The following is a 23122-nucleotide window of genomic DNA, read 5'->3' as shown; positions in this document are numbered from 1 at the left end:
AGGCCCTGCAGAAAGCTGGTAACTGGCAGGGCTCTCAGCTCTTCCAGGAGCTCATTCCACCAGGCCGGGGCCAGGACCGAAAAGGCCCTAATCCTGGTCGAGGTCAGGCTCATGTCCTGGGGGCCCAGGACAACCAGTAAATTCATACCCGCAGAACGGAGAGTTCTGCGGGGGGGCACAAGCAACCAAGCGGTCCCGCAGGTAGGCAGGGCCAAGGCCACGTATGGCCTTAAAGGTTAATATGAATACCTTGAACTTGACTCGGAAACAGACTGGTAACCAGTGCAGATGACGAAGCACCAGCTGAATATGGGCCCTCCAAGGTGTCCTGGTGAGGACCCTAGCAGCCGCATTTTATACCAGCTGTAACTTCCTGATCAAAGACAAGGGTAGGCCGGTGTAGAACGAGTTATAGTAGTCTAGTCTGGGAGTGACCGTTGCATGGATCACAGTGGCCAGGTGTTCCAAGGACAGGTGTTCTGAGGTCAGGTAGGGCGATAGTAGCTGGGCTTGGCAAAGATGAAAAAACGCCGTCCAGGCTACTTTCATGACCTCAGCCTCCATGGAAAGGGAGGAATCAAAGGTCACTCCCAAATTCCTGGTGGCTGGTGCAGGTCTTAATTGCACTCCATCCAGGCATGGGAGGCACGCTTCCTGATCCTGCTCTTTTCTTCCTAGCCACAGGACCTCCATCTTGGAGGGGTTGAATTTCAGGCGACTCTGCTTGAGCCATCCAGCCACTGCTTCCAAACAGCTGGCAAATGTATTCGGGGGGGACTCCATTAGGAAGTAGAGCTGGTTGTCATCCGCATATTTGTGGCCCATAGCCCCGGACCAGCTGGGCTAGGGGGTGCATATAGATATTGAAAAGCATGCAGGAGAGTATTGCCCCCTGCGGAACCCCACAAGGGAGCTTGCATGGGGCAGATAACTGATCCCCCACCACAAGCGGTTCTGGACAAAGTAGACCAGCCATTGCAGCGCAGTCCCCCCAATTCCAATTCCATCGAGGCAGTGAACCAATATCTCATGGTTGACTACATAGAATGCAGCCGACAGATCTAACAGCATGAGTATGGAGGAACCGCCCTGGTCCAGCTGGCATTGGATATCATCTGTCAGGGCGACCAGTGCGGTCTCCACCCCGTGGCCAGGATGGAAGCCAGACTGGTATGGATCTAAGGCCGAAGTTTCTTCCAGAAATGCTAGTAGTTGGTCCGCCGCTGCCCATTCTATCACCTTACCCAGAAACACAAGATGCAAAACTGGGTGGTAACTAGGAGGGTTAAGTGGGTCTAGCGATAGTTTCATCAGTAAGGGGCAGACCACTGCCTCCTTAAGTCCTTTGGGAAACTCTCCAGATGTTAAGGAGAGGTTGATAATCTCCCTCAAAGGACCTCCTATCCGCTGGGCGCCTATTTTAAGCAACCAAGACTGGCAGGGATCTAAGGGTCAAGTGGTCACCCTTACTGAACTTAATAATCTGTCCGCTTCGGTTAATGAGAGTGGCCTGAAGCCATCAAACACTAGCTCCCGTGATGGCCATGGAGCTTCCAGTTTACTAACTGTATCAATCGTGACAGGTAGGTCGTGGCGGAGCGACAAAACTTTGTCCGTGAAATAGCTTGATAAAGCCGTACAGCTTAAATCCAATTTCCCTATTGTTTGACACCCTTCTTTGAGGCCAGGAAGAGACCTAATTACCTTAAATAATTGTGCTGGGCGAGAGCTCGCGGATGTGATTTCCACGGCGTAGAAGCCTCGTTTCGCCACTTTCACTGCATTCTCATATACCTTCATAAGCGTGCAATGAGAAAGTCTTGTAGCCTCGTCGCGAGTCTTCCTCCACACTCGCTCAAGTCATCTCACTTCCTTCTTCCGAAACTCCTGGATATACCATGGAGCCTGTTTGAGGCAAAGGCGGAGGGGACGCCTAGGAGCAATCTCGTCAATAGCAGCTATTAGGCGGGACCTCCAGTCCTCCACCAAAGCTGTTAACAAGACGCCGGAGGGCATCAGGTCCCGCAGAGTATTCAGGAATTTCTAGGAATCCATAAGTTATAGAATCATAAAATCATAGAGTTGGAAGGGGCCATACAGACCATCTAGTCCAACCCTCTGCTCAACGCAGGATCAGCCCAAAGCATTCTAAAGCATCCAAGAAAAAGTCTCCACGGGTGGTGGACTAAAATCTGTCCATCACCCAAACAGGGAGGGGGGTATCCTCAGTCGAGCCTTCAGGGCATGGTGGTCTGACCATGGAACAATCTTATTTGCCACCAGATCTACCGCTACGCCTGCACCAAAGATCCAATCAAGGGTATGACCGGCATGATGGGTGGGACCAGCAATAAATTGCGAGAACCCTAGTGTCTCCATGGCTGACACTAGGTCCAGGCCAAGTCCTGTATTCGGCATGTCCGCATGTACATTGATGTCACCAAAAATAAGAAGTTTTGGAAGTTTTGCAACATCCAGGCATCCGCCGCCTCCAGCAGGCCTGGCAGGGAATCTGGAGGTGAAATAGGTGATCAGTACAGCAACCAGATAACCACATTCTTGACCGACTCCCACTCTAGGCTGACACATTCTATCCCTGGGATCGATGGCTCAGGGAGAACCCTGAAGGAGAAAGACTCTGTGACTAGGATTGCCACCCCCCTCACATCCCCGGAGCCAGGGCTGATGCAGGACCGAATACCCAGGTGGTGCCAGATATTTCAAGGTGACCGTCTCGCCCTCACGCACCCAGGTTTCGGTCACGCATGCCAGGTCAGCCTCATACCTCATGAAATAATCCCACAAAGTTGAGAACTTGTTGTTTATTGACCTGGCATTCCATAGAATCAACACCAGTTCCACCCTAGCCCTCTCTCTTCCAAACCTGGGGATGGGACGGAGATTTGAAGGGCAGCGTCCGTATCGACTAGGCCAAAGGCCGTGGAAATTCCACAGCCGAGGCCTTCTTGAACCTATGTATGTCGCTGCCCCCCTTTTATTGAATCTTCTCCTACTGCTATGCTTGCCTTGGCCTGAAAGTACTGGGATCAAGGTCCCGGGCAGGATTCCCATTCCAGCATCCTTGCTCTCCTCCATTTGCCCCATACCGATACAGCAGACCTTAATCTAAACTAATCTACAGCTGCAATAAATGACTAAACTAACCACCCACACACAGCCCTCCCAACCCCAGAAAATCTACCCTCAACCCACCTTCTCTACCTCCAGCTAGAGCTATAACCCAAGGGGTATTCTACCAGAGATCCAACTGGGAAACCCCAGTAGCTCTCCACTGGTTTACCCTTTGCCTAACTATCTATCTAGTAAAAACAAAAAACAAAACAAAAAACTCTCCCCGTATTGTCCCTATGCCTTTTGGTTTGCTGGAATACAAACATCTTCTGAGGCAGAAACTTCAAGATTATTGGCACTTGGGACAAAGTGACTGCCTACTTGTAGAAACGGAGATGATAAAGGAAACACATGCATTCCTTGACCTTTTCCATATTCTAATTTTTGTCTCTGTAGCTTCAGAGTTTTTGTCTATTTTACATATGTTCTACATATGTTTTGCTCCCTCTAATGGTGGCTTCAATATAACATTGTTGTGTGTCTGGCATAACAACTCACAGTTTAAATGTGCAGGAAGATATGCTGGCCATATTGAATCAACTACTAAAGGGAGCAAAACACATGTGGAACAAAATAAGAACAACATTGAATCCAAGGAACTTACAAGCAAGGTAAATGAGAATGCAGAAAAGTCCCTTTTTTCTCACAGTGGTTCCCACAGTGTAATAAACTAAGCAATGAATAAGCAGAGAATAAGCAAAGTTTTCAAACCACAAGCTTCTCGTGGTAGAATAATACAGATATTATAGTTGGCACGTTGCACAAGGTCTCCATGAATGGCAAAGAACAGGGCAGTTTTGGACAAGCTTGAGAAAAAGACAGGAAACATGCTTAATATTCCAGATCCAGAAACTGATCCTTTGACCTATTTAAAATTCTTTTAATACTTTAGAATAGCCCTTTCAGTTTAAATTTTAACACTTTATTGACTGATCCTTTATCCTAAAGTACCACAAACTTTTTATTCTTATATTTTGGTCTATGATTGTATAACTATTGATTGATAAGAGCACAACTTCTTATTCATTCTACAATAGTTGCCCCACTACTTGGGACAAAGTACTTATTTATGAAAGAAGAATTCTCCGACTTTTTATGCTTTGTGTAGTTCTGTAGTATTCATTTTATTTAAGTGTTTACAATCCCATCATGTAGATCAAGAGATCAGGAGCTTTTTTTTTGGAAATGAAATAGTTAAATTGATTTCTTTATTACATATTTGTTCTTCCGTAAGAGAACAACGTATCCATTTAAACAAAATTGTTTGTTAATCTGCCCTCCTGCAAAATTTCCTTTTGTGATCCATTGACGTTCTGGGACTGTTGAATCCATCACTCCAGACTTCCACTTCATTTTATGGAACAATACCTAGCAAGTACGTGTAACCTCTCAATAAACAAGTTTTCCAAATCCATGTTTAAACAGGAGCCTTAGGACTCAGCTATTTACCAATTATTCTGTTTATTTAAATGTTGCCTTTCTTTGAAAATCTCGGAGGCTCTGAGACTGCTATGTGAAGGAGGAGAAGAGCATTTGTGCAGAGGGCCAAGTTGAACTTTTATTCCCTGCCATTTTCTGTCTGGGGACTAAATGACCCATGAACTGTTTTTCAAGTACCTTCCCTATGAGGAAAGCTGAAGAGACTGGGACGTTTCAGTTTAGACATCCACTCTAACCTGCCACCCCCTTGAACCTTCACAGAATCAGCCTGTTCTACATATGGCCATCCAGCCTCTGTTTAAACATTCCCAAAAAATAGAGAACCCACCACTTCCCGAGGAAGCCTGTTCCACTGAGAAACCACTCTAACTGTTAGTAACTTCTTCCGGATGTTTAGACAGAATTTCTTTTGAATTAATTTAATCCCATTGGTTCTGGTCCATCCCTCTGGGACAAGAGAGAACAACTCTGCTCCATCCTCTATTTGGCAGCCTTTTAAATACTTGAACCTCAGTGCCAGCAGGCATCAGGGGAAGGCCTCTGCCTCTGTGCCCTGTTGTTGGCCATCCAGAGGAACTGTTTGGCCAGTGTGTGAGAAAAGATACTGAATTAGATGGACATATGGTCTGATCCAGTAGGAATCTTGTTGTTATGTGCGAAGTCGTGTCCGACCCATCGCGACCCCATGGACAATGATCCTCCAGGCCTTCCTGTCCTCTACCATTCCCCGGAGTCCATTTAAGTTAGCACCTACTGCTTCAGTGACTCCATCCAGCCACCTCATTCTCTGTCGCCCCCTTCTTCTTTTGCCCTCGATCGCTCCCAGCATTAGGCTCTTCTCCAGGGAGTTCTTCCTTCTCATGAGGTGGCCAAAGTATTTGAGTTTCATCTTCAGGATCTGGCCTTCTAAAGAGCAGTCAGGGCTGATCTCCTCTAGGACTGACCGGTTTGTTCGCCTTGCAGTCCAAGGGACTCGCAAGAGTCTTCTCCAGCACCAGAGTTCAAAAGCCTCAATTCTTTGACGCTCGGCCTTCCTTATGGTCCAACTTTTCGCAGCCATACATTGCAACTGGGAATACCATAGCCTTGACTAAACGCACTTTTAGGAATCTTACTTTCTTATATACTTCTGCAGGGAGTATTTACCATATTCTTTCCCAAGTGGAAGTACAAGAAGTACAAGACAATAAATTTCTCCTTCCCACATCCTTTCAAACATGGGCCTATTTTTTAAATCTAATTTAATCTTCTAATCTAATAGATAAAATAAATTAATTGGTTGCAGTAGTGGATGCTGATTTTATGAATTTAGGCAGATTGTGCATGGGTGGGCAGGAAGGGATTTGCCAGTGTTTGTCTCTTGTGGCCCCTCCTTGTATACCCAGTGATTACCACTATGGGATGGTAGTTGAATTTCCTACAGCCCCAGCTGGATTCTAGAGATTTTTGGTGGGGGGATCACTCAGGCATGAAATTGGGGTCACTGTGAGTGGGCAGGTAGTTCTGAGTTCCTGTATTGGGCAGGGGGTTGGACTAGATGACCCTGGAGATCTCTTCCAACTCTCCGATTCTGATTCTAGTATGAATCCTAGATGTTGGCAAACAGTTCTTGCACATAAAACTACCTCATATTGAGCCAAGCATTGGTCTACTGAGGTCTCAGTACTATTTATCCAGTGGTTCTCCATAGTTTCTGGGATATAGAATCATAGAATCATAGAGTTGGAAGGGGCCATACAGGCCATCAAGTCCAACCCCCTGCTCAACGCAGGATCAGCCCAAAGCTTCCTAAAGCATCCAAGAAAAGTGTGTATCCAACCTTTGCTTGAAGACTGCCGGTGAGGGGGAGCTCACCACCTCCTTAGGCAGCCAATTCCACTGCTGAACTACTCTGACTGTGAATAGGTTTTTCCTATCACCTACTTCCTGATACTTTTAACTAGGGATACTGGAGATTGAACCATCTTTCTGTGTGTCAAGGAGCTGCTATTCTACTCAGCTACAGTCACTTTTGATAAGCTCTGACAACATTATATTTAAATCTCAGAATTCATTATGAAGCTTGCATGGTCATTGGCATGTGCAAGGTGAGGGTGATTTGGACCTTTTTGATTTGGTCTGAATCAAAAATGGTCCAAATCACCCTCTTCTTGCACATGCTTATTATGATGAGTGCGCTCTATAATTTATTTATTTATTTATTTATTTATTTGGTTTATATACTGCCCCTTTCAGATTCGCTGTCAGGGCAGTGAACATGATAACCACAATTACATTCATCCCAGTATAAAATGGATTAATTAGTTTAAAAGTTTAAAATTGAACATATAAAAAGCTGTCAGTACCAGTGATACACAGAATTTATGTTGTTGCAATGCAACAAGGGGATGGGGAGAAGAGGGAGGGCCGGCAGCTGATATAATATAGTTCCTAATTGGCTGAATGTGTTGTGAGTCTGCACAGGGGTCTGCTGCCAAAATGTGTCCCCATGGGCAGTTCTGCATCAACACACTGGAGGCAGCCTGGAGTGGCGTCACTGGTGCAGAATCAGCCCAAGAGTTTTAAATCCCTTTAAAAGAAAAACTGGCCTTCAATGGAGAAGATGTACATCCTATTTTTTTTTTTTAGCCTCTAACCAATTTTAAAACTACCTCTTCTCTTTTGATTCCTAACATTGCAGCCTAATTAGGGAAGAAACTAAAATGTTATTTAAAATAATTAAAAGGCCCTTTTTGTCTAAAACCCAGTTAGACAGGAAGCAACGCTGCTTGACCTGAAGTGCTCCTTCTCCCTGAAACAAGCAAGTACTAAAAATCAGGTAACTACCTAGCCAATAAACTGAAAACACCAAAGCGCTGTAACAACCTGGCCTAAGCCAGGAAGGGAAAAAGGCACTAAGAATCCTTGCCTTAACAACCAGACCAGGAAAAACCACGCCGAATCAAGGATGCCACAAGCACAAGCAACCTCAAGTCAAGCAAGACGCAGCAGGCCTGAAATCTTCTGTCCTTGCCTCAGGGCCACCCAGCTGAAAACTGGAAAGTTGGAAACCAAAATTAAATGCAACAAGACATACAAAAGAGGCACTAGTCCATAAAATCAGTCTGCAAACCGAGCAGTAACCAAAATCAACTAGCAGGAGGAGACTACCAGAGCCAACTAACCCAAAATTTTACCCACCCAAACCCACTAAAGTTAAAAAAAGCCAAGAAATCAAACCACTCAAATAAATTAAAACTAACAGTTTAACCCAAGCAAACCAAATGGCAAGACAACACAGAATGGCAAACTTTTAAAAGCAATTTGGGGGGTGGGGGAGGAACCAGAGTAGAAAATCACCCTCCCCCAACACACATAGCCTCCCCACACAGACAGGGGGACCCAAAGAGGAAAGAACAATAGAAATTTAACTTAAAAATACTTTAAAAGAAAGCCAGAAAGCTCAAAGGAGAAAGAGAATTTAAAAAATCACAACCCCTCACAATTTAAAAAATGACAATCACTCACCACAGCCACCCCACATGCCCACAGAAACCCAAATAGTGCATTCTTCTCCAGTGCAGTCTTCTCCAGCAATGTTCAGGGAGATGGAAACGCAGCAGCAGCTGCATCCAGCCAGCAGAATCTCTGTGAGTCACTCTCAATAAGTTTCCTCTCCCCCAGAGCAACTCAGCAGGGAAGCAATGGAATCAAGTTGGTCCCTTCCTTTTATACACTCTGACCATGCACAAGTTTTCAAAAAAGAAAAACCTTTAATTGGCCAAGGGTGCCCTCCCTCCCAAAGCTTCTCCCTCTTCTTGAAGCTGAACTTAGGCATGCAAAACGTTTTCAGTGTATTTGCAAAAGTGATTGGCTAAGCTCCCACTATGGAACTTAGCCACTGGTCTGAAGAGGATGCTGTCCCTCCCCCAGGAAACGTAGGAAGGCAAGAGTGGGAAATGTAAGAATGTTTCCCTTTCTCCTCTTGCTTCCTTTAAGGTTTAAATGGTCACTGGGCTCAATTCATCCATTAAAATTTATGACAGATTAGAGATTCAGATTTGATTTGGCTAATTCGTGCACAAATCGGTCAAGTCACATCTGAATCGCCCATGCTTAAAAGTCACTCTTCTCGGTGTAAACTGCACCGAGCTTTTATTCCAACCCCAGATCAATTCAGCCCCTGCCCTCTACACAGAATGCAATTTCCGTTTGGATTTTGGGCGATTTTAATTTTCCTTCTGCAGCAAGAAGGATTGATCCAGAGTGACCCTACCTTTATTGTGCGATATCTCAGACTGCTTTTAATCCTGAATATCCATTTGGGAAAGAAAGCTCCGTGGTAGAGAACCTCTGATAGGCTACACCTGGTCATGTGACACGCTTGCCTTAAAGGAGAAGCCCCTAATTGCTCTCAATTTCTGTCGGTCCTGGATTTTTCCTCCCTCCTCTGCCTTTTCGATCTTCTCCCCCTCCCCTCCAAGAAAAGAAAGAGGCTCCCTACCTGGCTCCTCTCCCCCCCCCCTTCAAGAAAAGAAAGAAAGAGGCTTGGCTTCCTCCCCCTTTCTGAACTACCCTAACCACGTGCAGAAGACTTTCCTGTTTCAATGGGGAAGGGGGGGAGAGAGGAAGACCCGAGTTCAAAGTGATCTGAATTCAACAGGATTGACAATGGAATAAAGAAAGTAAGTGCAGACTCTGCCCTCATCTCACTGTAGTGTACCTCCCCTCCTTTGTCTCTTTCCTGTTGGTGCTGCCCTCAACTTGACCATTATATTCCTAGTTTCTTAGCTCTCTGTCTCTTACCCCCAAATTGGGTTTGATTTTTTAAAAATTAGATGTCATGGCACTCTGACATGTATTAGCATGTAACATATAATTAACTCCCTAGAGAAAGAAGCACAGATTTTTGTTTGTGATCAATTCTAGTGAAGAAAAGCCTATATTTTGCCTATTTCATGTCCTTGCATTTTGTACTTAAGAGGGCTGAATCCTGTATTTCCTTGCGGTACATCAACTCTGTATAAATTATTATTTTTGAATTATTATTGTTTTATTTATATCCCGCCTCCCCCCTTCCATTTTCAAGCCTACAGATTCCACATCTACTTTTTTACAAGCAGCCGCAAGCAAGCTTCTTACAGAGTCATTGGTCTAACAGCATGAATGCTTGATGTGCGAAAGCTGTACCCTTCAGGGGACAATGCAGCATAACATATAGCATGCCAATTTAGTATTGAGCTGAGCTGGAGACTTCCGTGTCGACTGCTTTGAGATGCAAAAGGAACTTACAATCTGGGGCCATTACTGGTCATTTTAAAATTCCCTTTGTATTCTGTTTTAATAACTGGTCAGTAATGGGTTTTTCCTATTATTTCAGAAAAATTCATTTTATTAACTGGCTGCTAGTGGAATTTCTTTACTTGTTCATACACACTTGCATTCCATGCCCTTGTCTCTGAGGAAGTGGGCGTGCATACAATACCTCATCACTTGAATTAAATATTGTTGGTCTTCCAGGTGCCCCTGGACTCTAACTTTGTTCTTCAGACCAGCTCAGCTACCCACTTGAATCACGCTTGTAGCATTGAGCAAAATGTGGTTGAGCCACTTTTGAGGGAAGAGTTTTCTGTGCGACATCAGGAGACTGAAGAACTGCTGCTGGTCAGAGGAGATGATGCAGACCATCCTAGACCAATTGTCTGACTATGTGTGAGGCAGCTTCATGGGTTCACTGTTGTTTGATTAGATATTTCTTGAGTGGGGAATTAAAGGCTGAAATGCAAGTACACACAGTAGTGATATCCCCCTCTGTTGCTCACACCAAAAGTAGTGTCCTGAAGTTGTCCTTTTCATCTCAATTTCTGAAAAAAAATATGATGTGAAGTGATGATGAAATGTCCAGACTTATGGCTCTGGAGGAAAAGGGTTGCTATTCACAAATCTTCTGCCTCATCTTCTGCTCTTCTTTCTTTTCATTTCTATTTTGTCACTTGATGCTTTTATAGGAACAGCGTTTCGGTCTCTGCTGTTTGTGTGTTCAACATGTCTGCCATAACTCAGGTCTTCAACGGCCCTTTCAAGTACCAGGAGAACTCGCGCTCGGCCTGGCTGCCTTATCCAAATCCGAACCCCGGCTTCCAGGTACTTACATACAGAGAATGCTATTTTTATACCTATCCTATATATACTACCCTTGTGTCTGTACCATAACTACAACATTTTAAAATGCTAATTATATTGATTAAAAAGTCTGGTGGTTTCTGAGATCTTGCAATAACTATTTTTTCAACTGTAGTGTAATAAAAGTAGGAACAATGTTAAGTAGGAGAGCTTGTATTTTGTAGTGATTGGAGCAGGGATTCCCAACTAAGGTTGCATAGATCCCCCTGGGGGTTCTGCAGGAGCTCTGAAGTCATGAGGCATGGAGGGGTCTGGGCTGTCTTCAGCTTCTACTCTTCTTTCCAGACTAGATGAGGCAGACCCTACACAGTAGTAGCAAAAGTAGGGGGAGGGAGCAAAGGGAGGGTTGAGGGGGTGGGAAGTGGCAGGGGTGTGGGCAGCTGACAAATTATTAGGTCTGAAAAATTATTTCAGGGACTCTTTGACAGTCAAAATGTTGAAAAAGTCTGGGTTAGAGTGTCTGGCCAGGCTCAAATCCACATCTTTAACACTTAGCTGTTTCAAGCAGAGGCCTCCTGGGTGGAGCCAGTTTGGCCTCTGTTTCTGGCGTTACAGGCTGACCTGCTCACACCCACCTCCAACAAAACCAGCGAGGAGCACTCTGGCACACTCGCCGCCCTTCTGCCCCTGACCACTGCCGGGATAGGAGGTTGGTGGGGAGGGAGGAAGGGAGTTCCCTGCCAATGCTCCCCCCTGCCCCAAAAGCCTGCTGCAGTGTGCGATCCTATCAGTGGGGCTTTTGTGGATGGCAGGGAGGGAAATGGGACTCCCTGCTGCCGCCTTCTCCTATCAGCCCCAGAAAGCCCCGCCAAGGCCTGCATACCTGTCACCCGGGCTTTTGAGAGTAGTGGGGAGGGAGAAAGGCCTGCCTGCAACCGCTGCCTCCACCCCACCCCAGAAAGCCCTGCAGCGGCCTGTGTGCCCATCAGTGGGAGTGATGGGGAGGGAGGAAGGATTTGCATAGCCATAGGCAGGGCTTTGGGGAGTGCAGGGGATGGAGGTAGGACTGCCTGCCACTGCCAGCTTCCCCCCAACCCCAAAAGCCCTGCCATGGCCTGTGCCACCATCGGCGGAGCTTTCAGCGCTCGTGGGAAGAAAGAAAGGACTGGTCGACACTGCCTTCTCCCCATTGCCCATGAAAGCCCCACCACAGCCTGCACAGCTCTTGCCAGGGCTTTTGGTGATAGCGGGCATGGAGGAAGGACTGCCTGCCACCGCAGCCTCTCACCGCAGCCTCTCCCAGCTGCAGGTGTATTCATGAGTCTTCAGGCCTGGTTAGCAGTTACCTGTGCATTCTGGAGCTTTCCAATATTTCCTACTGGGGTCAGATCAAAAGTATTCTTGAATAATATGATTGTGCATTTGAGTGGGAAGTCCTCCCCCTCATATATGTGGAACCCAGTCCTATGGAATCTGGTCCTCAGGGCATTTCAGCAGCTGTTTCTTAGCTTAGCTTTCAAAGTTAATATCCCTGATAACTCACCAGTATCTGAGCTCCTTCAGCTGAATCCACAATTTTTCTCAAAGCCATGGACAGAATCATACAAAATAGGATCAATTTTTTATCAATCCATGCTTCTCTTCACACCATAATATCATGTAGAATGAAATATCATTGAGGTGGGAGAGGTCCTATGTGATAAACATCTATTTGAACAACTTTGGACTAGTTTTAGGCAAGTTTGGGCAAGTTGCCCCCCTTAATGTAAGCTTTCTCTCAGTACTTGTGGTGCTTTCCCAATGTTTACAGCTACTTGTGGTTAGATATTCCTCATGGAATGCACAACAATCACTTTGTGCTGCATGGTTGCAATTTCAGCAGAAAACAAAATTTATAATGGCAAACTACACAAGAGTCAGAGTTCATTTTGTTCAAAGATGGAAGTTGTAACTAGACCAGCAAGGTCCCAGATTACCATATGTGTTCATTAAGAGAGATTCATATGGATAGCCATGTTGGCGTGAAGCAGCAGAACAAAGTTTGAGTCCAGTGGCACCTCTATGATCAACAAAGTTTTATTCAAAGTAGAATGTGCATGCACATTTCTTCAGATATCATCTATTTCCATTGTGACTCCATGGACCCAAATCTAACTGAAAGAAATCTCTCAGAAATGTATTCTGATGCATGAGGTAATTCAGCCAGTCACAACCATTCTCTATTTCATGGAGGACAACAGCCAGGCCCATTCCGCACAAGGACCAATTTTGCCAATTGATTTCACAAAGCGGCGTTCCTCATATCTTCATTTGTAGTGGAATCCAGTAGTGTTTAATTCGTTCCCCACAGGTTTCCGGTCTCACAGGAATCACTAGAAAGGAAGCAATTTTTTCTGTGCTAGTTTCCAGCCCCTGGCCATCAATCAAATGAACAGCCAATGGGCGGTTGTTATCATGCTCCCGAAAAGCATTTTTCCCTTTAAGCACAGTTAAAAAAAAATGCACACACACGTTTCAATGAATATGCCTTGATTCTTCCTAACGTAGAGACCGATTTAGCTGGCGTGTGAGCTGGCGAGTCATAGTTACCACGCTCCCCCGAGTGGAAAAAAAATCCCCCCCTCATGGGCGTGATTTTTGGCCGACATTAAAGGGTGAACAGGGGGCTGTGTTCTGCTTGGGGACTTAGGGGAGCTTTAAAGCACTTCTGTGCAGGGACTGTAGCCGGAGAAGCCTCGCTGAGCGAATGAAGCCTCGCTGGGTCATTGCTTTCCCTGCTCGCTCCAAGGGGGAAAAAATGACGATCGCTTCGCCGGAAGTTCAGAGGAGAGAGCCAGGGGGAGGGACTTTGTTGCAACCGCTACATTGAGAACGCACAGGTCTTTTTCGCAAGTGTTGCAGGTTGTTGGCAGGAGTGTAGCGATTTTCTGAGGGTGAATCCACTTTTCCCGATTCCCTGGAAATCACTACAACTAAGCAATTTTCACGCTAGTGTTGCAGGAGTGTTGCAGATTGCTCACGACGTCATGCGGAACGTAGTTTTAGTGGCGAAAACCAAATGCAAGACTAGTGCTATATTAAAGTTCTGTGGAATGGACCCCAGTTTTATCATGTGATCGTAGATGTGGTACAAAGCGACGAGATCATAGAATCATAGAATCATAGAATCATGGAATCATAGAATCATAGAATCATAGAGTTGGAAGGGTCCATTCAGGCCATCTAGTCCAACCCCCTGTTCTACGCAGGATCAGCCCCAAGCATCCTAAAGCATCCAAGGAAAGTGCGTATCCAACCTTTGCTTGAAGACTGCCAGTGAGGGGGAGCTCACCACCTCCTTAGGCAGCCTATTCCACTGCTGAACTACTCTGACTGTGAAAATGTTTTTCCTGATATCTAGCTTATATCGATGTACTTGTAGTTTAAACCCATTACTGCGTATCCTCTCCTCTGCAAACGGAAACAGCATCCTGCCCTCCTCCAAGTGACAACCTTTCAAATACTTAAAGAGGGCTATCATGTCCCCTCTCAACCTTTTCTCCAGGCTGAACATTCCCAAGTCCCTCAACCTATCTTCATAGGGCTTGGTCCCTTGGCCCCAGATCATCTTCGTCGCTCTCCTTGGTACCCTTTCAATTTTCTCTACGTCCTTCTTGAAGTGAGGCCTCCAGAACTGCACACAGTACTCCAGGTGTGGTCTGACCAGTGCCGTATACAATGGGACATCTTGTGATTTTGATGTGATGCCCCTGTTGATATAGCCCAAAATGGCATTCGCCTTTTAAACCGCTGCATCACACTGCCTCCTCATGTTTAGTTTACAATCCACAAGTACCCCAAGGTCTCGTTCAAACACAGTGTTACCTGGAAGCATACCCCCATCCAGTAGGCATGCTTTTCATTTTTCTGACCCAGATGCAGAACTTTACACTTATCTTTATTAAATTGCATCTTGTTCTCATTTGTCCATTTTTCCATTGTGTTCAGTTCTCATTGAACTCTGTCTCTATCTTCCGGAATATTTGCCAGTCTTCCCAATTTGGTGTCATCTGCCAACTTGATGAGTAGTCCCTCCACTCCCTCATCTAGATCATTAAGAAATGTGTTAAAAAGTACCGGGCCAAGCACCGAGCCCTGAGGTACCCCGCTACTCACCTCCCTCCAGTCTGATGAAACACCATTGACAGCAACTCTTTGAGTGCGGTTCTCTAACCAATTCCCTATCCACCTATCTGATAATCCAGATTGCAGTCCTTCAATTTATCCATCAGAACATCATGGGGAACCTTATCAAAAGCTTTACTAAAATCCAAGTAAACGACATCAACCGAATTTCCCCGATCCAGCAAACCTGTTCCTTGGTCAAAAAAAGAAACCAGATTGGTCTGACAGGACCTATTGGAGACAAATTCATGCTGACTTCCTTGGATCACCAAATTGTCCTCCAGATGTTTGCAGATCGCTCCCTTTAATATCTGCTCCATTATCTTCCCCACAACAGAGGTCAGACTCACTGGTCTGTAGTTTCCTGGGTCATCTTTCCTCCCTTTTTTGAAGATCGGAATAACATTTGCTCTCTTCCAGTCCTCCAGGACTTCTCCAGTTCTTAAAGAGGTCCCGAAGATGATGGACTAGGTTTGTGCAAGTTCTTTGAGCACTCTCAGGTGCATTTCATCCGGCCCAGGGGATTTGAACTCATCCAGTGCCGCTAAATGCCGCTCTGTCTATGTCAACCTGCCACCCAGACACTATCCCTTGGCTACTGCCATCTCTAGATGTGCCTAAACCCTTTGACCTGTGGGAAAAAAACAGATGTAAAATAGTTGCTAAGCCTTTCTGCTTTCTCTGCATCTTCCATTAGAGTTTGTCCATCTGCACCCAACAGTGGGCCTATTGCCTCCTTTACTTTACGTTTCCCCCTTCAAGGATCGCTGCCTTGTTGTGGCAAGGGGGCTTGCGTAGTTCAGTGAAGCTATGAGCTATACCGTGCAGGGCCACCCAAGACGGACAGGTCATAGCTGAGAGCTCTGACAAAAGGTGATCCACTGGAGAAGGAAATGGCAAACCACTCCAGTATCTTTGCCATGAAAACTCTATGGACAGTTCCAATAGGCATAACGATATGACGCTGGAAGATGAGCCCCTCAGGTCGGAAGGTGTCCAATGTGCTACTGGGGATGAGCAGACGGCTAGTACGAGTAGCGCCAGAATGAATGAAGCGACTGGGCCAAAGCCGAAAGGACGCTCAGTTGTGGAAGTAACTGGTGGCGAAAAGACAGTCCGATGCTGTAAAGATTTTTATTCCATAGGAACCTGGAACGTCAGATCCATGAATCAAGGTAAGCTGGACGTGGTCAAACAAGAAATGACAAGACTGAACATCGACATTTTAGGAATCAGTGAACTAAAATGGACAGGAATGGGTGAATTTAATTCAGATGACCATCAGGTATACTACTGTGGACAAGAATCTCGCAGAAGAAATGGAGTAGCCTTCATAATCAATAAGAGAGTAGGAAAAGCAGTCTTGGGATACAATCCCCAAAATGACAGAATGATCTCAGTTCGAATCCAAGGCAAACCATTCAACATCACAGTGATCCAGGTCTATGCCCCAACCACTGCTGCTGAAGAGGATGAAGTTGATCAGTTCTATGAAGCCCTACAACACCTTCTAGAAGCAACGCCAAAAAATGATGTGCTTATCATCATGGGGGATTGGAATGCTAAAGTAGGAAGCCAAAAGATAACCGGGATAACAGGCAAGTTTGGCCTTGGAGTACAAAATGAAGCAGGGCACAGGCTGGTAGAATTTTGTCAAGAGAATACAATGGTCATAGCAAACACTCTTTTCCAACAACCCAAGAGACGACTCTACACATGGACATCACCAGACGGTCAACACAGAAATCAGATTGACTATGTGCTCTGCAGCCAAAGATGGAAAAGTTCTATCCAGTCAATAAAAACAAGACCAGGAGCTGATTGTGGTTCAGATCATGAGCTTCTTGTTGCAAAATTTAGGCTTAAATTGAAGAAAGTAGGGAAAAGCACTAGGCCACTCAGGTATGACTTAAATCATATCCCCGACGAATACACAGTAGAGGTGACAAATAGATTTAAGGAATTAGATCTGATAGACAGAGTGCCTGAAGAACTATGGACTGAGGTTCGCAACATTGTACAAGAGGTAGCAACTAAAACCATCCCAAAGAAAAAGAAATGCAAGAAATCAAAATGGCTATCTGAGGAAGCTTTACAAATAGCTAAGGAGAGAAGGGAAGTGAAAGGCAAGGGAGAAAGAGAAAGATACACCCAATTGAATGCAGAATTCCAGAGAAAAGCTAGAAGAGATAAGAATGCCTTCTTAAATGAACAGTGCAAACAAATAGAAGAAAACAATAGAATGGGGAGGACCAGAGATCTTTTCAAGAAAATTGGAGATATGAAGAGAACGTTTCATGCAAAGTTGGGTATGATAAGGGACCAAAATGGTAGGGACCTCACAGAAGCAGAAGAGATTAAACAAAGGTGGCAAAATTATACAGAACAACTATACAAGAGCGAGCTTAACATCCCTGATGACCACAGTGAGGTAGTTACTGACCTGGAGCCAGACATCCTGGAATGTGAAGTCAAATGGGCCTTAGGAAGTCTGAGCAACAATAAAGCTAGTGGTGATAACAGCATTCCAGTTGAACTATTCAAAATCTTAAAAGACGATGCAGTAAAAGTGCTACACTCAATATGCCAGCAAATTTGGAAAACTCAACAATGGCCACAGGATTGGAAAAGGTCAGTTTACATTCCAATCCCAAAGAAGGGCAATGCCAAAGAATGTTCAAACTACCGCACCATTGCACTAATTTCTCATGCTAGCAAAGTTATGCTCAAAATCCTACAAGCTAGGCTCCAGCAATATGTGGACCGAGAACTTCCAGAAGTACAGGCAGGATTTCGAAGAGGCAGAGGAACTAGAGATCAAATTGCCAACATACGCTGGATCATGGAGAAAGCTAGGGAGTACCAGAAGAACGTCTACTTCTGCTTCATTGACTATGCTAAAGCCTTTGATTGTGTGGAGCACAACAAATTGTGGCAAGTTCTTAAAGAGATGGGAATACCAGAGCATCTTACTTGTCTCTTGAGAAATTTATATGCAGGTCAAGAAGCAACAGTGAGAACTGAACATGGAATCACTGACTGGTTCAAAATTGAGAAAGGAGTTCGGCAAGGCTGTATACTGTCGCCTTGCCTATTTACTTGTATGCAGAGCACATCATGAGAAATGCGGGATTAGAGGAGTCACAAATTGGGATCAAGATTGCAGGGATGCAGATGATACCACTCTAATGGTAGAAAGTGAAGAGGAACTAAAGAGCCTGTTGATGCGGGTGAAGGAGGAGAGTGCAAAAGTTGGCTTGAAACTCAACATCAAGAAAACAAAGATCATGGCATCCGGCCCTCTCAATTCATGGCAAATAGATGGGGAAGAAATGGAGATAGTGACAGATTTTATTTTCCTGGGCTCCAAGATCACTGCAGATGGGGACTGCAGCAAAGAAATTAAAAGACGCTTGCTCTTGGGGAGGAAAGCTATGGCAAATCTAGACAGCATCCTAAAAAGCAGAGACATCACCCTGCCAACAAAAGTGCGTTTAGTCAAGGCTATGGTATTCCCAGTTGCAATGTATGGCTGCGAAAGTTGGACCATAAGGAAGGCCGAGCCTCAAAGAATTGAGGCTTTTGAACTCTGGTGCTGGAGAAGACTCTTGCGAGTCCCTTGGACTGCAAGGCGAACAAACCGGTCAGTCCTAGAGGAGATCAACCCTGACTGCTCTTTAGAAGGCCAGATCCTGAAGATGAAACTCAAATACTTTGGCCACCTCATGAGAAGGAAGGACTCCCTGGAGAAGAGCCTAATGCTGGGAGCGATCGAGGGCAAAAGAAGAAGGGGACGACAGAGAATGAGGTGGCTGGATGGAGTCACTGAAACAGTCGGTGCAAACTTAAATGGACTCCGGGGAATGGTAGAGGACAGGAAGGCCTGGAGGATCATTGTCCATGGGGTCGCAATGGGTCGGACACGACTTCGCACATAACAACAACAACAACTTTACGTTTGCTCCTCACATAACTGAAAAATCTTTTCTTGTTACAGTGGGCTTCCCTGGCCAATGTTAGCTCACTCTCAGCTTTGGCATGGATGTCCATGTCATGTATTTGGCCACAGGCACAGGGTTGACTTTAGTGTACACAACCTCCTAAGGCATCTGCTACAAATCCAAGAATTCACAGATTTAAACAAGAATCCCTAACCTTTTTGAGCCTATAGGCATCTTTTAATCTAAAGATAAACAGGTCTTCCTCAGAGGTCAATATTAAGCACACACAATTGTTTTTAAACACACAGTTATACATAAAATATGTCTGTAAAACATTTTTCAATCACCAGGGTAGTAAATCAACCTCTATATTCAAGTGAAGGTCCCTTTCATGTCCACTAGATCAGCTGTCCCCAACCCCCGGTCCGGAGACCGGTGCCAGTCCATAGATCAGTCAGTACCGGGCCCCGGCTCCTCTTCGTCCTCCTCCCTAGCTGCTGCCTCGGGGGCTGCCCTGCTACTCAGCCACTGGCTCAGCTTTAGTGCTCTCCGATGGGCACCATGGCTGGGGCTCCCCCTTGGCGTGGCACTGCGCAGCTGCTGCTGGCAGCGCCCCCCAGTGGGCAGCGGGAAGTCAGTGGGCAGTAGCGATGTCCCTCAGCAAAAGACTACTCCCACCCCCGGCCTCAGTAAAATTGTCAAGTGTTGACCAGTCCCGAGTGATAAAAAGGTTGGGACCACTGCACAAGATGTTAAAAGTTCTTCTATGAATCAGATTTTTCAAAGGGTTGCCTTCAAATAACCTTCCCTGTTTTTAAGCAGAACCCACTGTGTCTTCTTGTGTGCCTATCAAAAGATTAACTTTTGTATAGGTTGAAACGTGTTAGGTCCTTGAATGTTAGGATATAATTAACTTATGAATGTGTGACCTATAAAATAACTGTCACTCCCTGCTGTATTTATTGTTTTTAATACTTTTATATATTTGAGCTCCATTAATAAAATTAAAATGTAATATATTTATATCATAAAAAGTTGAAGTCTTCTCAACCTAGATGGACTACTGGGCTGAGGCTGCAGGTCATACTTAAGTTCTTTACATTTCTTGTATTTCGGATGATAGCAACCAAACTGTCCCTCTCCTTTTTGCTTTTGTTTTGACTTTTGATATTCTACATAATTTTCATTTGCTCAGTGCATGACTTGTTAGTAGGAAAAATATATAATTTAGGTATATTGTGTAGCCTGGTAATGGGGCTCTATTGCATGAATTTGTGAAAGATCTAGCCTGGGAGAAGGGTGTCTCTTTTGTTAACAGCAGTAATCTCATCTGTTTCTAGTGTGGCACCATGGACCAAGGACTCTATCTGAATCTAACTGAAAGGAATCTCCAAGATGCTCAGAAATTTATTCTGATGCATGAGGTCATTCAGCCAATCACACCCTTTCCATATTTCATGGAGGACAACAGCCGGTTTTCTCATGTGGTCGTAGATGTGGTTCAAGGCAAAGAGATGCTCTTCCATGTCATCTATTTGGCCACAGGTAAATGGTTGACTTATGGCCCTGGCTAATTCTTGTGGCCCAGACTGCTTCTCTTTAGTGTGCAGAAGCCCCTCCCAAGACATCTGGTACAAATCCAACAATTCACTGATGACTTAAAACAGGAGTTGCCAACCAACTCCATTGGTGCCTCCTTTGATGCTACCACAGGAAGAGCTGTTTTGCATGCAGACAGGACTAAAAGCAGTGAAGCAGTGTTGTTAATCTGTATTAGAAAGTGTTGGCACCCAGTGAAGGCCCGTCAATAGCTATTAGGGCTCATGGTCTCAGCAATTGTGGCAATCCCATGAGATAGACTGCACATGCAGAGATTGGAAATCTGTGAATTGTCGAAGGCTTTCCTGACTAGAGTCAACTGATTTTTGTAGATTCAAGTGGGTAGCCTTGTTGGTTTGAAGCAGCAGAACAAATTTAGAGTCCAGGGGCACTTTAAAGACCAACACAGTTTTATTCAAGGTATGAGCTTCCTTGCGCACGGCCACTTCTCCAGATACAATGTCAGATGTATATCATGTTTCCATGACATGGTATCTGAGGGACTGTGCACGCATACGATAGCTCATACCTTTAAAACTGTGTTGATCTTAAAGGTGCCACTGGACTCTAAATTTGTTCTGATTTTTGTAGGTTTTCTGGCCTGTGAGGACATGGTCTGGAAATGGCAAGATGGGAATCTCTCTGTGCCACACACACACACAGACAAACCAGCTCCCTTTGCTCATTCTAAACCCACTCTGGACACGAATAAAGTGCCCATTTTTCACAATCCATGTACCTCCAAAAATACTTTGCCCAGGTAAATCTGTTTCATAACATCATCTAGACCAGTGGTGGTGCTGTCGCCCCAGCACAGAGTTCACTGAGTCAGCCTGCATGAGGTCCAGCTTCCCAGCACCCAAAAGACTCTTCCCACCTGTTCCTTGGCCCAGGAAGTGACTGGCTGGCTCTAGTTGCTCAGCTAGGCTGTCTTCTGCAAGTGGGAGCGGGAAGGCTGCGCTGAATGGAGCTTGGAAAGAGCAGAGCCGGCCTGACCCTGCTGGTGGCATCTTTAAGACCAACAAAGTTTAATGATGGGTATAAGCTTTTGTGTGCATGCACACGTCTTCAGATACACAAAAGTTTATACACTCAACATAAAACTTTGTTGGTCTTAAAGGTGCCACTGGACCCCAACTCACCTGAATTCGCTCACAGAGTGATTTGTTGCTTTTATAGTCTCAAATTTGATATCAAGTTACATAGCGATTGCTTTTGAGGGATGAGTTAGATTGATAGGGAATGAATCCTTTTGGCGCTTGTGTCTGCAGTCTGCATAGCCCCAAAATGTATTCTGTTGGTTAGGGTTAAGGTCTGCTGGGTTCTGTACTCCAAAAGACTTGAGTTTCTCAGTAGTGCATCTCCCCCCAGCCACCTACAAAATCATTTTTGATATTTAGGGGTATTTCGAAGGTAGAAAAAGAAGAGATGGTTTTTATATCCTGCTTTTCACTGTCCGAAGGAGACTCGAAGCAGCTTAGTTGCCTTCCTCTCCCCACAACAGACTCTCTGTGAAGCAGGTGGGGCTGAAAGAGCTCGGAGAGAACTGTCACCCCACTGGCTACATATGGAAGAGGAGTGGGGAATCATCCCCGGAATACCAGATTAGAAGCCACTTCTCTTAACCACGCTAGTTTTTGAATGGGGAAGATGGAGTGCTGCCCACCTTTGAATAAAGATTCAAGAATGAAATTTTGTTGGTCTTAAAGGTGCTGCTGGACTCAAATTCTGTTCCACCCTTTAGTATATTATTTGCTATTTGGACTGCAGTCTGTACAGAGGATAAATACAACTCTAAAATTAATTTGGCCTGTAAGCACTGACAGCCGTAATACAAACACCAGACCATTTCCCCCTCTCAACACATCCCACCCCTCATTACTTTTACTTTACATCCCATCATGGGAAAAATCATGGAAGGTCAAACTTGTGGAAGGCTGAAATGCAAGCAAGTGGGGTTCTCCTTTTCCTGACAAATCCTCTTAGATGCCTGAAAACTTCATCTTCCTTATATATTTAATTCTCCACACTTCTCCCCAATGGGAACCAAAACCACTTAAAATGTTCTCCTCCATTTTCTGCTCCCAATAAAATAGGTTAGGCTGAGTATTTGTGAATGGGCTTTGACATTTCTTTGTCCTATCATCACCCAAATGCGTATACGACCCCAAATAGGATTATAATAATTATTTTGTGACATCCCTATACAATGGATTCCTTGGGTTTATCCTTGCAATAGCTATTCATGTGTATTTGATGATCATTGAGAAGAGATTCAATTCAATTCAATTTTGTCAGAGAACAAAAGAACCAATGAGCAATATTCGTGCCTGTCCACTTTTGTGGCACAAGGGGCATGCAGACCTGGCTCTCCCAGATCCTAGTCCTACACTATAACCATTGCACTATGCAGGTTACTCCTGTTCCATGTAGGCTGCTCCTCCCCTTAAATCAGTCCTGTGGAAGTGGGTGTGATCTCAGTGGGGTGGAGGCAAAAACCTTATCTACATGTAACCTTCTATGCTGAAGCTTGAAATCACAAACCTATTTAGATCCTTTTAAGAGTTCTGGCCCCACTAGAGTAATGTTTTGTACCCTAACTGCACATATGAAGTTGATTGCCTGGACCCTGATTACGAAACAGCACTCTGCTGGGGATGGGGATGCTCTTTTCATTGGAAAAACCAGGCAACTAGGCCTTGCCAACACAATTGGGACTTCCACACTGGATACCTTGGTTTCAC

At 45.0% G+C, this 23122-nt stretch overlaps 1 protein-coding gene across 9 annotated transcripts in view; it reads left to right on the top strand.

Annotated features, from left to right (window-relative positions):
* SEMA5A (semaphorin 5A) overlaps nucleotides 1-23122 on the top strand; it is a 300988-nt gene that overhangs the window by 151363 nt on the left and 126503 nt on the right. For all 9 annotated transcript variants that reach the window (XM_077309645.1, XM_077309644.1, XM_077309649.1 and 6 more), the window contains 2 exons: nucleotides 10560-10695; nucleotides 20120-20324. In XM_077309645.1, the coding sequence (XP_077165760.1) occupies nucleotides 10560-10695; nucleotides 20120-20324 (341 nt within the window). The remainder of the gene's footprint in view (nucleotides 1-10559; nucleotides 10696-20119; nucleotides 20325-23122) is intronic.

Source organism: Paroedura picta, chromosome 14, assembly GCF_049243985.1.
Source record: "Paroedura picta isolate Pp20150507F chromosome 14, Ppicta_v3.0, whole genome shotgun sequence".
Lineage (NCBI taxonomy): Eukaryota > Metazoa > Chordata > Lepidosauria > Squamata > Gekkonidae > Paroedura > Paroedura picta.
The sequence above is the reverse complement of the archived record's forward strand: the minus strand, read 5'-3'. Positions and strand labels throughout refer to the sequence as shown.